Here is a 13865-nt window from a genome sequence, read left to right on the forward strand (position 1 = left end):
ATATAAAATAATGGTTTCTATTTTAATATCCTTTAAAATATAATTTATTTCTGTGATGCAAAGCTGAATTTCCATCAGCCATTACTCCAGTATAAAGTGTCTCATGATCTTCAGAAATCATTCTAATATGCTGATTTATTATCAGAATTATCAACAGTTGTGCTGCACAATATTTTTTTGGAAACTGCGATACTTTTTTTTAGGATTCTTTGATGAATAAAGAGTTAAAAAGAACAGCATTTATTCAAAATATAAATCTTTTCTAACAATATAAATATTTGCTATCACTTCTTAACAATTTAACACATCCTTGCTGCTTAAAAGTTTTAATTTCTTTCAAAAAAAGAAATAATAAATATTTACTGACCCCAAACTTTTGAACTGTAGTGTATATTGTTAGAAAAAAAAAAAAAATTTAAATAAATGCTCTTCTTTTTAACTTTTTATACATAAAAGAATCCTGAAAAAAGTATCACAGGTTCCAAAAATATATTAAGCAGCACAACAGTTTCCAGCACTGATAAAAAAATCAGCATATTAGAATAATTTCTGAAGGATCATGAGACACTGAAGACTGGAGTAATGATGCTGAAAATTCAGCTTTGCATCACAGGAATAAATCAGATTTTAATGTATATTAAAATAGAAAAAAAAACTTTATTTTACATCATAATAATATTTCACAATATTACATTTTTTCCTGTATTTTTGATCAAATAAATGCAGCCTTGATGAGCATAAGAAACTCTTGTAAAAAACATTAAAAATTGTTCTGATCCCAAACTTTTGACCGGTAGTGTATATATTTATCTCTCTCTCTCTATACATATATATTTTAAGTTGTATGATTTTTTTGTAAGAAACAGACTGATAATTTAATTCATCATTCATGTAAAATCAACCCTATAGGGTTATACCATATATATAAATATATATATATATATATATATGCACTATAGTGTCATGTCTAATTTATAAAAGAGTCATTCTTTTCAGTCAGATCTTTTAATTGAATGACTTGATCCAGTTCACAAATCAGATTGACTCAATGATCTATTCAAAATGGTTAAAAGCGGCAATGATCATCAGTAAATAATGGCTTAAATTTAAGTCTACTCCTGACACAAAGCTTTAGAAGACTTTAGAAGAACTGGAATATATTGTACACATCAAAAGAAAAGCTTATATAAGACTTGAGTACTTTTTTGCCATTTTAAAGCCTGAAAGCCCAGCACTCATTCATATTCATCATTATATAGAAAAGCATGGCCAGAATGCTCATCAAAATCCACCTTATATGTTACAGAAGTCACACAGATTTAACATGAACTCAAGTAAATATGACAGAATTGTAATTTTTGGGTGACCTATTCATGTAGCTATTTCACAATTGCTTCATGATGCAAACAGGTATGACTTGACTTAGATATTTTTACTATAGTTACTTCATTAACCCATTTAATCCCACTGGTCACAATAGTGACCGTAAAAAAGGTTTCCATTTGTTAAGCTCTAAAATCCTTACTGACTGATGTTTTAGTGCACTTCCTGTAAATATGGAAAAAATAAAGGGTCTCAATCAAATATGTGCAGTTTCACGTGATTAGTGCAAATTGTCACATGACCAGAGCAGTTTATTTCCTGTTCGGCACATTGAGAAGATGATGGCAGCATCAAAGCTCCAAAATGAAAGGCTAGTAAAGTATGTTAACAAAGATATGACAAAGATTTTTTGTACACATTTTCTTTAAGGTGTCTAGTATTAATATATGAATTCACATATATTCAGTTTTGTTGAGTGTGGTCACAGAATGAGTAAACATCTTGATGGTCACAATAGTGACCGGTGGGATAACAGTGAACTTAGGTATACAATATAAATCCAATTGCAGTTGTTAGTGAAAATTACACTAAAATGTTGCAATGACAAAATATTGCACTAAATTAAAAGTTCAAATGTTACAAAAAATGTACAATATTGATGTTGAAATACTGGTAGCACTAATACAAAAATTTGATGATATATTTGACAAAAAGTAACAATATTGAAAAACGTTGATGGTTGTATTTTTTTGTCTTTTATCGCAGTATACCTATCAATGTTGTATAAGGGTTTTTTATGCATAATAGTGACCCTTGAATGTGATCATGAATGTGGCTAAGATATATAACAATTTTTATGACTACAGAAATATGTTAATTCAGTACACACATTATCCCACCGGTCACAATTGAGACCAACCATAAAACACAATTTTTCACACACTTTTCCAAAAAATTCAAAAAATTATTATTTGATAATTATTGATTATTTCAAAGGGTTACTAATGACACATCATTTGGATATTTTCATGTCTGGGAAAAATTTGGGATTAAAAGGATAAACCTTGATGCCCTGTGTCCAAATATGACTGTGTGGAACATGAGTTGCAGAGTTCATCCAGAAAGAGCTGAGGTCACCGCTCTGACCTGCACTCTCGTATGCTCCTTGACTTCAAATGCTCACAAGATCATCTGACAAGCCACGTCCACCTCGACAGCCGATCAGTAAACATGCTCTTCAAACAAATTAATCGATGCAGTACTCTAAAAACAGGCACCAGTTACAGCAGGCCCAAAGGTAACTCCACTCAACGGCCTTATTGACCGTGTGTTCTGTTCACTTATCTGTGGAGCCAATACACTATGAATTTGAGATTATGATCGTATAGATCAATGCATATTGATTCTCAAGCGCATTGGGGGATCAGATCAAAAATTTATTTTTAAAGTACACCCTGTGCTTTCCATAGCTAAGGAAGTACAGTTAGATATCGAATAATGGCTTATGTACGTACTGAACTGAGTTACATTAGAGCCAGCCGGTGATCATGAGGGTGTTGAGTAACACAGAGCTTACTATTGCTCCAGATAGTTCCACACAGACGGTCAAATACACTCATTCATGCTCACGAGACTGTATTGCAACCAGGCATGCTGTCTACTGGAACACTCCATGCAGGTCATAGAGGACCACTGAAAACCAAGCGTAAACTCCAGACTTATGTGTCTATACGATTTCATCAACAGCTTGGTTTTGTAAGAAATGACGCCAAGAGATGGTGATGACAATGTTTTCTGTACATTGGCAAGAGAAGATGCAGCTCTTGGTGGTGTCTAGGTGAAAGTTGGAGAGACTTGTTGAGCATCTGCCTTCCAGATGTGCAAAAGTTCACGAGAAAACTAAGTAAAAGGGTGCAGACGGTCTTATCACAACCACCGTCTGCAAGTCAAGTGATTGAAACCATTTTACAACTGAGTTTCAAAACGGTTTTCGGTTAAACGGACATTATAAACAACATTTGCGATAGATCAATCAAAATATGCTCCTTGACTTTTGCTCTACAGCTCATTGTCAGATTTGCTGGTTTATGCTGGATCAAACTAGTCAACATCCTCAAGTTCTAGACCATTTCCCGTCTCATAGAAACCAAGCACTATAAAAAGACGTTACGTGAGCGGTGCTTATGTTGAAACCTGTACTTTCCTGTCCTAGAAGGGGTCGATCAATGTTATGACAAGGAATCTACTAGCAACCCTTGATTCCAGCATGGCTTCAAACTTTGCTCCATGTTTGCCACAAAGCCACAGTACATGATGTCCGGGAGTCGAATACTATGCTGGACCAGATAGTTGAAAGCTGACCTATGCTTTTCACATTTCATGTTCACAAATATCCAGTGCGTTGACCTTCTTGTGACTGATTTGAAGATTTACTGTATGTAAGCTTAAAATTCATTACTTCCAAGTTTTATAAGAAAATGTCCATATCATGTACATTCAGTAGTGGAGTTTAAAGGGGTCATATGATGTTGCTAAAAAGAACATTATTTTGTGTATTTGGTGTAATGAAATGTGTTTATGCGGTTTAAGGTTAAAAAAACACATTATTTTCCACATACTGTACATTATTGTTTCTCCTCTATGCCCCGCCTTCCTGAAACGCGTCGATTTTTACAAAGCTCAGCACGAAGTTGATGTATTTCCTCAGCGACCAGCACAGATCAACTAATATCAGCGGATATCGTCCTCTTTTGGAAGGCCAAACAAAGTAGTTTCGCTTTCACAACGAAACACACAGCGCCTTCACGACATGGCAGCGGCGGCAACAACAATATTACAGCGAGAATAAAAGTTACGCCTTCTTTCTTTGCGTGAACATTTGGGCGGCGTTATGCAAATCTTCCCACATCGTGACGTAGACATGTGGGGGCGTGTTAGAACGAGCCGTTTTAGGTAGGCGTGGTTGACTCTTAACTTTTATAAAGAATATCTCTTTGGATTTGAGACTTTAGTCTTTGCAACTTTACAGATCTTCTTTATGCACCAAGAGCTTGTAACACTCCAAAAAGAAAGGAAAAATTTAAATTGCATCATATGACCCCTTTAAGATAATAATTCACCTATAAATGAAAATTCTATCACCATTAACTCAACCTAACATCGTTTCAAACCTGCATGACTATAGGTGTGCACCAATTCACATACTTGGGCATTATTCTTTGCCATTTTGTAGTATAAATAGTATGGTCAAATTAAAAGTGCACTTCAAATATCCGGATGATGTGCTTAATTAACAAAAAAAAATGAAGTGTGGAATTTTTGACATTTCATAAACTCAACTGTAGCAGTTTTCCTGACATAAAAAAGAGGAAAGACTATCAGACTCTGATGCTGGAGGACATAACACCCTTATAAAATTCAAGTAGATGGTTGGGTACACAATGCATCACATAAGTGCACAGTGTACAGTACGTTATTTGGGACACCACTTTAGTGTGTTTCCTATGCATACAATGAAAGTCATTTTGGGGTGAACGATCCTTTACACAAGGCCAAGGTGGGTAGACGCCACCAATGATTCTGGGAGAAAGGAATTTCAGTCACACCTTCTCGTTTCCCGCTCCGTCAAATCATGTTATGGCATTTGTGGCATCTGCTCTACAATCACAACAAGATGACAAACTGCAAAATGAGAGGAATGCAGCCGAGCTGTCTGTCAGAGGTTCATGGCAGGGTACAGACAGCTTTGTTTACCACAGAAGCAGGTATCTGGAAGAGATCCCGCAGGGCATTCAAGGGAAAATAAACAGGGCTTACATTGGAATGCGCTTTGCATATGATGGGGATTTTCATATACAGATTCAGCCATGTGAGGCAGAGGTTAGTATTGCTTCAGGTGAGGCTGTTCAATAAACAATTGCATTTATTAGTGGTGTTTGCAAAGGCAAACATCGCTTTTACTATTGCTGATATTTATGATTAGCGATTTGAAAAAATAAACAAACTGACTGAGCACCTGAACCGTATCTAGAGATCACCAACCACCTCCAACAGTTCTATTTTAGTATTTATATACTGTTGATATAGTATTTATTCATATTTTGAATAGGCTTTTATTTTATATATTATTGGTTTTCATTTAAATTTTAGTATTTTTGATATGTGGTTTTGTCATTTTCACTAGGTTCTGTTTTTTTTAAATATTTCTATTTAATGTATTTTTATTGCAGTAGTTAGCAGTAGGTAGTTTTATTAATTTTAGTTTACTTAAAATAACTGAAATATGAACTGAAATAACAAGGTTTTTTTTTTTTTTCATCTAATATTTATATTTCATTTCAGCTTCATTTTATTTACCAAAAACTATTTTTAATAGTTTTAGTTAACAATAACAACACTGCTAGTTTTAGTAAATGATAACAACATCCTAGTAACCATCAAGCGGTCACGTTTATGGTCTGTTTTTGTTTTGTTTTCCCTCTGTTCCTGCCTCCTGTTTCTGTATGCCCTTATTTGGTTTCCTTCCAGTTCCTGTCCTAATTATGTTTATCTATCTCTGCGGTGTTCTATTAATTATCCTTGATTACTCCTCACCTGTTTCTGTTTTCCCTGATTGCATTTCATGTGTTTATAAGCCCTGTGTTTCTAAGTTTGCCTGGTCCGGTATTGAACGTCGATGTTGTGTTTCCTGTGTGTCTCTGCCTGCCTTGTTTTACCCCGTCTTGAATGATTAAAGACATTTACTTTGAGTTTATCCCACGTCTCCTCGTTCTTCGTTTCACCACAGAAGGCAACTGTGACAGAATACCGAACCAATACAGTAAGTGGCGCCCCTTCTCCTCGTTTTGTTTTTTCGGTTTTGAAAGTCTTTTGTTTTCTTGTTTTTTTCTTCCCACGGCATGGAAGTCGCCACTCGTTTTTCTGCCTTAGCGTACTGAGATCTCCCTTTCATGGAGTAAGCGTGGGAATTCTGCGGGATCCTCGCGAGTACTGCGAGTCCGCCGGCCGCTCATCAGTCAAGTCTGCCAGCCGATCCTCAGTCAAGCCCGCCGGCCGCAGCTCACTCAAGCCCGCCGGCCGTTCATCACTCAATCCTGCCGGCCGCGGCTCACGCAAGCCCGCCAGCCGTTCCTCAGTCAAGCCCGCCGGCAGCGGCTCTCTCCAGCCCGCCGGTCGCGCCGAAGTCAAGCCCACCGGCCGCTCCGATGTAAAGCCTGCCGGCCGTTCAGCACTCAAGTTCGCCGGCCTCTCCGCTGTCAAGACCGCCAGTCATCTCCCTCTCCTCAGCCCAAAAGAGGAGATTGCGGAGGAAGGGACTGTGGGCTCCAGCCCCAGAGCTCGCTCCAGTGTGGGCTCCTGTTCCTGAGTTTAGCCCAGTGAGGGCTCCAGTTCCTGAGTTAAGCCCACGGAGAGCTCCCTGCTCCGCCATGGCCTTCCGAGCTGCCTGCACTGCCCTGGTGGAATTGTTACGGTGCGGGACGCGCCTTTCGGGAGAGGGGCGTAATGTCACGTTTATGGTCTGTTTTTGTTTTGTTTTCCCTCTGTTCCTGCCTCCTGTTTCTGTATGCCCTTATTTGGTTTCCTTCCAGTTCCTGTCCTGATTATGTTTATTTATCTCTGCGGTATTCTATTAATTATCCTTGATTACTCCTCACCTGTTTCTGTTCTCCCTGATTTCGGACAAGCATATTCACATCGGACAGCTGAGCTATTGACGGTCAAAGTTGGGAAACTACATTGGTTAAACTGTTTTGAAGAGCCTAATTAGTGTTTGTTTAGCTGGCTGGGTCAGGTCACCCCACTCCTGAGAGTAAACAGCCAGTGTGTGTGTTGGTAATGGTGTCAACTGCTTCCCCGTTCACTAAAGACCAGGTCGAGCTCTGGAAAGAGGGGCGGTGCTCTGGATAACCAGCAGAGCAGCACTGGAAAGGAGAGCGAATGCTGGGAGCTAGGGCAGGGATCTAACACATGACACCGTTTCCCACGTATCATAAAGGAGAAGCGCATTCCCAACACGAAACCCTGCACAACAATTACTGCAGCACAGAATACCTGCAAAGTTTTCGCCAGGATGTGGTGATTCAGACTTAGTGATTCACAACAAAACTGTTTTTAAAATTAAGCCGTGGCTCTAAAAAAAACACACTAAAGCGGGACATTACAACAGTTGTTGAACATTGTAGATTGGTGGATTCAACTCGTTTCAGCCAATCAAACAGCTAATGTGTGAAACCACGAAACCTTTTGAAAGTTTTTCTTTGTAATAGCAAAACTGAAACCGCAGGGGCAGAATTCTCACTATCAAACAGAAGACACAGGTGTCTGTGTAAGCATGTGTCCATATTATATTAGTGCTCATTTTCTGTAAAAATGAAACATACTCCACCATGATGCGGTGAAACGTTATGGGTCTGATCAGAAACTCTGATCAGCGGACACTCATTATTTCCACTTATTCTCCTTAATTCACGACAATTGGGTTGATATTTACCTGTTGAATGTTTGGACATAATCTGTTTCTCGTGATCTTAAATAGTCTAAAGCCTTCTGCTTGAATGTAGTTTTGTAGACGAATATAAATTATATGCACATGTGCATTTCTTTTCTTCTGTTCTTCTATTGTAAGTCGCTTTGGATATAAATGCATAAATGTAAAACAAACTTTAGGCTTGATACTGAAAAAAGCGGTCCATAAATGTGCAGCACTGTATGCACAATCCTTCAATACTGTTTAAAAGCTTCCTAGGATGCAGCTCACAAAGTTTTTCAAGAATGTCCAGTGGATAAAATATAAGATGGATGGAATACAGTACTAATAAAGAATAAGAAGGTTTGTCCAAACATTCAACTGGCTTTCAACTACAACACCACCACAAATTACCATTGAATAGTCCTCAGGATATAAACCTCTGTGAGATAAAATACCTTGGAAAATCATTTGCAAACCAATTTGCAAACATAGCATAAGCATTTGCACGCTAGCGCTATGAGCCTCCTTACTGCAAACTATGAACTATGAATGTCAGGTTTGGCTGTGCTGAACAAAGGAAACTGAATTATTACAAAATCCAGAGTCATACAGGGTTGAAGGTGACATGCAGAAATCATGTTATTCTTCAAAATGCTATTCTCTTATTAGTGAAGCTTTCTACATCGAGCAGATTACCACTAAACTATGAGTTGCAAAAAACTGTTTCAACATTCAAAAGTCTGGGGTCATTACGTTTTTTTTTTTATGCATTAAATCTATAAAAGTGACAAAGACATTTATAATGTTATAAAAGATTTCTATTTCAAATAAATGCAGTTCTTTGAAATTTCTATTCATCAAAGAATCCTAAAAAAAGGATGTTTCATGATTTCCACCAAAATATGAAGCAGCACAAACGTTTTCAACATGAATAATAATGATAAATGTTTCTTGAGCAGCAAATCAGCATATTACAATGATTTCTGAAGGATCATGTGACACTGAAGAGTGGAGGAATGATGCTGAAAATTCAGCTTTGCATCAGAGGAATAAATTTCATTTTAAAATATACTGAAAGATAAAACAGCTGTTTTAAATTGTAATCATATTTAATAATATTACTGTTTTTACTGTATTTTGATCAGATAAATGCAGTCTTGGTAAGCACTTATAAGTGTTGGTAAGACTTCTTTCGAACCATTTTTAAAAATCACCAAGTCCAAACTGTTGAGCAGTAAATAATGTCAGGTTGTTTAGACATGGGATAACAGGATTATAATAGAGATAATCATGGGAAATAAACATTGCTCTCCTGACCTACCTTTTCATAATGTGAGAACCAAAACAGCAACAAAACAAAGAGGTTGACCAGGAAAATAAGGGCAAAATCTGATAGCAGTGATCTGTTTTGTTGCTGCTTTGTTGGCAGGACTGATTATGTGATGAGAACAATCTTAAATTCATATTAATAAGTAAATAAGTATAATAAGTAAATAGACAAATCATGGAAAATAGGATTTTTTTTTTTTTAATAAAAGCGTTCAATCTGAGTTAAGGCTGCTCTGTGTCGATTCCAAATTCAGTGCGATAAACATAATTCTGAAAGCAGAACTAAAACATATGAAGTCTCACTTCAGCCCCCATTATAAGGAGCAGTTTTGATACTGCTTTGGTTCTCTGTAAATGAAACAGCATTAGTGCAGCCTTAAAAGGATAGATCACTCAAAAAATAGACATGTAAAGCTACATTTCAGAAGCAAGAACCTTTGACTAATGTCATAATTCAACATGGTCTCCACAATAATCTAATACACATTCATATCTATTACGTCAAATCAACAGCCTCCTGTATGAAACTGTCCTGCCCTGGGTTATCATGATCCCACTGACTGTGAGAACCTTATTACCATCGGGCCAGTTATATAACGTGTATTGTTTGACTCGAGTGATTGTTTGGAGATGGATAGTTTCACACCTGCGGTGCAAGAACTGTGGCACAGTGTCCCTGATGGGAACGCTTCATGTAGGTCAACACATCACATGCCCGTCTATCAAATCCTGTGTAAAACGCACACAAGGACCTCTGTATATTAATGAAAACAGGAAAAAGATTAATGAACTGAATGTGTGTGTGCAAGAGAGAGAGAGGATAAGGAGACAGATTAGAAGAGCAAGAGAAGGAAACAGAGACATGAAAGAGAGAATGAAAAAGGAAACAGGGTAAGATGCCACTCAATGGTGGTTTCAGAGACAGTGGATACATATTTTAAGAGAAAAATCCTAGTAAATATGTATATATTTTGATGTATGGCATCCATCCAAAGTAACCAGGTGCATTATCAGTTTAAGAAAGTAAACTACAAAGAAATACATTAATAATACCATTAATAATACCTAAATAAAAATGAAGGGTACTTGTTGCTGTACCACTTTGATCAGTCATGTTGAATTTATGTTGAAAGGGTCAAAAAGGGTCAAAGGTGAACGCCACAGTGGCTTGGGTGTAACATCACACCCTGAATGGTTAAAATGGCATTTAAATATCTGTGCACTGTAGTGGACACCACTTCAGAAAGTTGAATTGTATTCAGGAAACAAAAACAAAAGTCAGAATTTGGGGGTTTAAAGCTGAATTACACAAGCTGAAACTGAAGTGTAATAGAACACTGCTTTCATAATATGGTGTCACACAGTAGAGTGCCGAATACTTCAGATATGTTGATAAGTAGCGCCACCTAGAGGGAAGTTCTGGTAGCTGCTCAGAAACTCAACAGGCACATGTACATTACTGTTATATAGATGAAAGTGAAAGTGACGTGACATGTGGCCAAATATGGTGACCCATACTCGGAATTAGTGCTCTGCATTTATCCCATCCAAAGTGCACACACACAGCAGTGAACACACACACACCGTGAACACACACCCGGAGCAGTGGCCAGCCATTTTTTTGCTGCAGCGCCCGGGGAGCAGTTGGGGGTTCAAGGGCACCTCAGTCGCAGTATTGAAGGTGGAAGAGAGCGCTGTACATTCACTCCCCCCACCTACAATCCCTGCCGGTACGAGACTCGAACCCGCAACCTTTGGGTTACGAGTCCGACTCTCTAACCATTAGGCCACCATTAGGCCACGACTTCCCCCAGATAGATAGGCCTAAGGTTGACCATTACTATTAGTTTCAATAACAAACCAAGAATATATTCTGAATGCAAGTTGGCAGTGGACTCAAGCAGAATAAGATCATAAACATGCATTAAGAAATTAAAAATAGTCCATGTTCATTTCATGTTGAGCTTAATGCATCATGTGCAGTGAACTATTACTATATTTTTTTTAAATAGCATGTAAAATAGCACATTATGCAATCATACAATCACTTTAAGCAATAGTTTTCTACATTGTTGTCCCTGTATCACTAAATGTATCCAACAAGTGGCATCTAGCCAGTGAATTGGGAATAAAAAAAAAATGGTTATTTTACATTTTTAATGCAATTTTGTGAACAAATGTCTAAGTAATGAGTAAAAAATTGTAAAATAAATTCAAATAGAAATAATAATTTTAAAATTGTATTTAACAATATTACTGTTTTACTGTATTTTTAATCAAATGAATGCAGATTTAGTGAGCATAAGAGACTTCTTTCAAAAATATTTAAAAAACCTTACCGATCCCGAAATTTTTAACAGAAGATAACATCAAATCAAAACAGATTATATTATCATTAAATTTGTCACAATGGAAATTGGAGGTCAAGTTAAGCACATTGCATTGTGAGATACAGTATTGTTGCGACTGCATATTTTACCAAAAGTAGTAGGTCTTCTGTGCATATAGATAGCATTATGCCAAACTGAAAATGACAATCACCCAAGTTCTAGATGATGGTCAAGAGATGAATTAGATAACATCTACTAAATCTTTTGACTTCAAGTGAACATCAGGTGGTTAATAATGTACCCACCAACAGCTCTGAAGAGGCAGGCACCATCTTCCTTCATTTTTTTGATGACAAATCCTTTCTTTTCCTGGAGTGCTTTTTCAAACCAGTGTTCCTGCTGAAACAGAGGCAGAATTTCAGAAAAGACACAGTGGGAGTTCATTATAATGTGCTCGATAAACAGACAGACTTCTAATGAGAAAGTTATTGTTGGTAACATTTATTTTGCGCATCTAAAGTTGTCAAGAGCATCACAAAGAAGCTCAAATTTTTATGCACCCGCAGCATCAAAACTCCTATAGACAAACAAGGTCATGTTTATTTACCAAACTTGGTGGATCATGAATTGGACTACATGAATTGCAGATGATACCAATAATGTCTATTTTCTTCAATCATTATACATGATTTATAAACAATGATCATTGTGTGAGCAAAGATAGGTCCGAATAAGAGAAGGGGTTGCGTTTCTCAAAAGATCGTAGAAATAATCACACCAATGGTCTCTACGATCTAGCCTTATGATGCTTTTGGGAAATGTAACCCAGTTACGTCTGTGCTCCTGAAACCCAGATAACAATTAGCATTTGAACCACTGGTTCCCTCTGGAAATTCTAATGGGTTTTTGGAATAGCGTCTTAGATTTCTGAGTAAAATAAGGTCTGTGGTTTGCAACTTTTTAGCAGCTTAAAATTTAAAACAAACAACAGGTTCAAAATAATAATTTGAAGCATGATTGCTAATAATTTGTATTGTATAACAAAACTCTTCAAGTAATATTGACCACAAATATTATTCTATTCAAAAATGAAAACCCATTCTAAATATTACATTGGGAATCTAAGATGAATTATCCATACAAATTGATGTTATGAATAGTAAACAGCTCTATATAAAGGCCTAATATCTCATTATCTGTCTCTCTCTCCGTCTAACAGGAAATGTTTTATTGAAATTGCAAGAACGATGTAATAGTCTTAGAAATAACTGATAAAAATGTTAGAAAACCCAAGTCATGTTTCAGGCAGTATATCATTTCACAGTCAAAGGGTTTATAAATTTATATGAGTATATTTTAAGATTTCTTGAATTTCAAGATTAATCTGAAGTATAAACCTAACAATGTTTGAGCCACAATAGTTAAAGCATTACAGTCAACATGAACAATTTGCAACCCATTGTACTTTCAATATTATTATTTTAACGAATCTAAGGTATTTATATATCTAAGACATTTTCTCATTCATGTTTTAATTTATACAGTTCTGCTGTGCAACATCTTATGTGACAAAAAATTAAAATGCTATGTTTTTTAATTAATTGTTATATTTTCATTTGATTACATCTTAGAATATTAATTAAACTGTTAAAGTTTTATTCTTTCATTTCATTAGACACAGAATAAAATGGACAAACAAAATAAATAAAAATGGAAAACAAGGATTGTAGGGAAAAATAGGTAAATAAAAATAAGTAAATAAAATGAGTGGAGTTTAATTGTTATGCTTTTATTCCTTCTCAAGGTCTAACTAGCATGTGGAAAGCATTTCCTTCCCCATTAAAGATAAATGAATATCGTGATAAACATATACCATATGCAGTGTTTCCCCTAGGTTTACGGCTTTACATTTTATTTACATTTTAATAAATTTAAATGTAATTTTAATGGTTAAATTACATTTTATTAATCAAAAAGCATGTCTAATTCATTAAAATCATGAAACTTAAACAATTTAACATCAATTTATTAAAAGTTTAACAAATATTACATGTTTAGGGCCCTATGAAATGTTTTATTTTTCCAACCTTATGTTTTATTGTAACCAAATTCTGTTTATATTTATATATAAATCGTTTTGCGGCTTAATATTTACAAATACTAGTGGGAGTGGGCTCACTTGTGTGTGTGTGTGTGTGTGTGTGTGCGCATCGGGTGGAACTCCGCTGTGCGTGATGCAGAGAGCGCGACCATAACTTAAGAGACCGAAATGACATGCAGTCATGTAAATAAGATAAATAACATAAGGCTATTTAGTTTGCTTAATGAAAGAACAAGGTATAGACGTTCTATAAGAGAAAGGTAACTTTAAATTACTTCTGTTGTGATCTGGCGCTATAGAGAAAATATAATTA

The 13865-nt window shown here is 36.2% G+C and overlaps 1 protein-coding gene across 1 annotated transcript in view; it reads right to left on the reverse strand.

Annotated features, from left to right (window-relative positions):
• The window catches only part of LOC107743098 (OTU domain-containing protein 5-A-like), a 33544-nt gene that overhangs the window by 17624 nt on the left and 2055 nt on the right, over positions 1-13865 (reverse strand). Inside the window, exon 3 of the mRNA XM_016556212.1 lies at positions 11757-11850. Within this exon, the coding sequence (XP_016411698.1) occupies positions 11757-11850 (94 nt within the window). The remainder of the gene's footprint in view (positions 1-11756; positions 11851-13865) is intronic.

Source organism: Sinocyclocheilus rhinocerous, unplaced genomic scaffold (assembly GCF_001515625.1).
Source record: "Sinocyclocheilus rhinocerous isolate Xijiao unplaced genomic scaffold, SAMN03320098_v1.1 scaffold797, whole genome shotgun sequence".
In the NCBI taxonomy this organism is placed as follows: Eukaryota; Metazoa; Chordata; class Actinopteri; order Cypriniformes; family Cyprinidae; genus Sinocyclocheilus; species Sinocyclocheilus rhinocerous.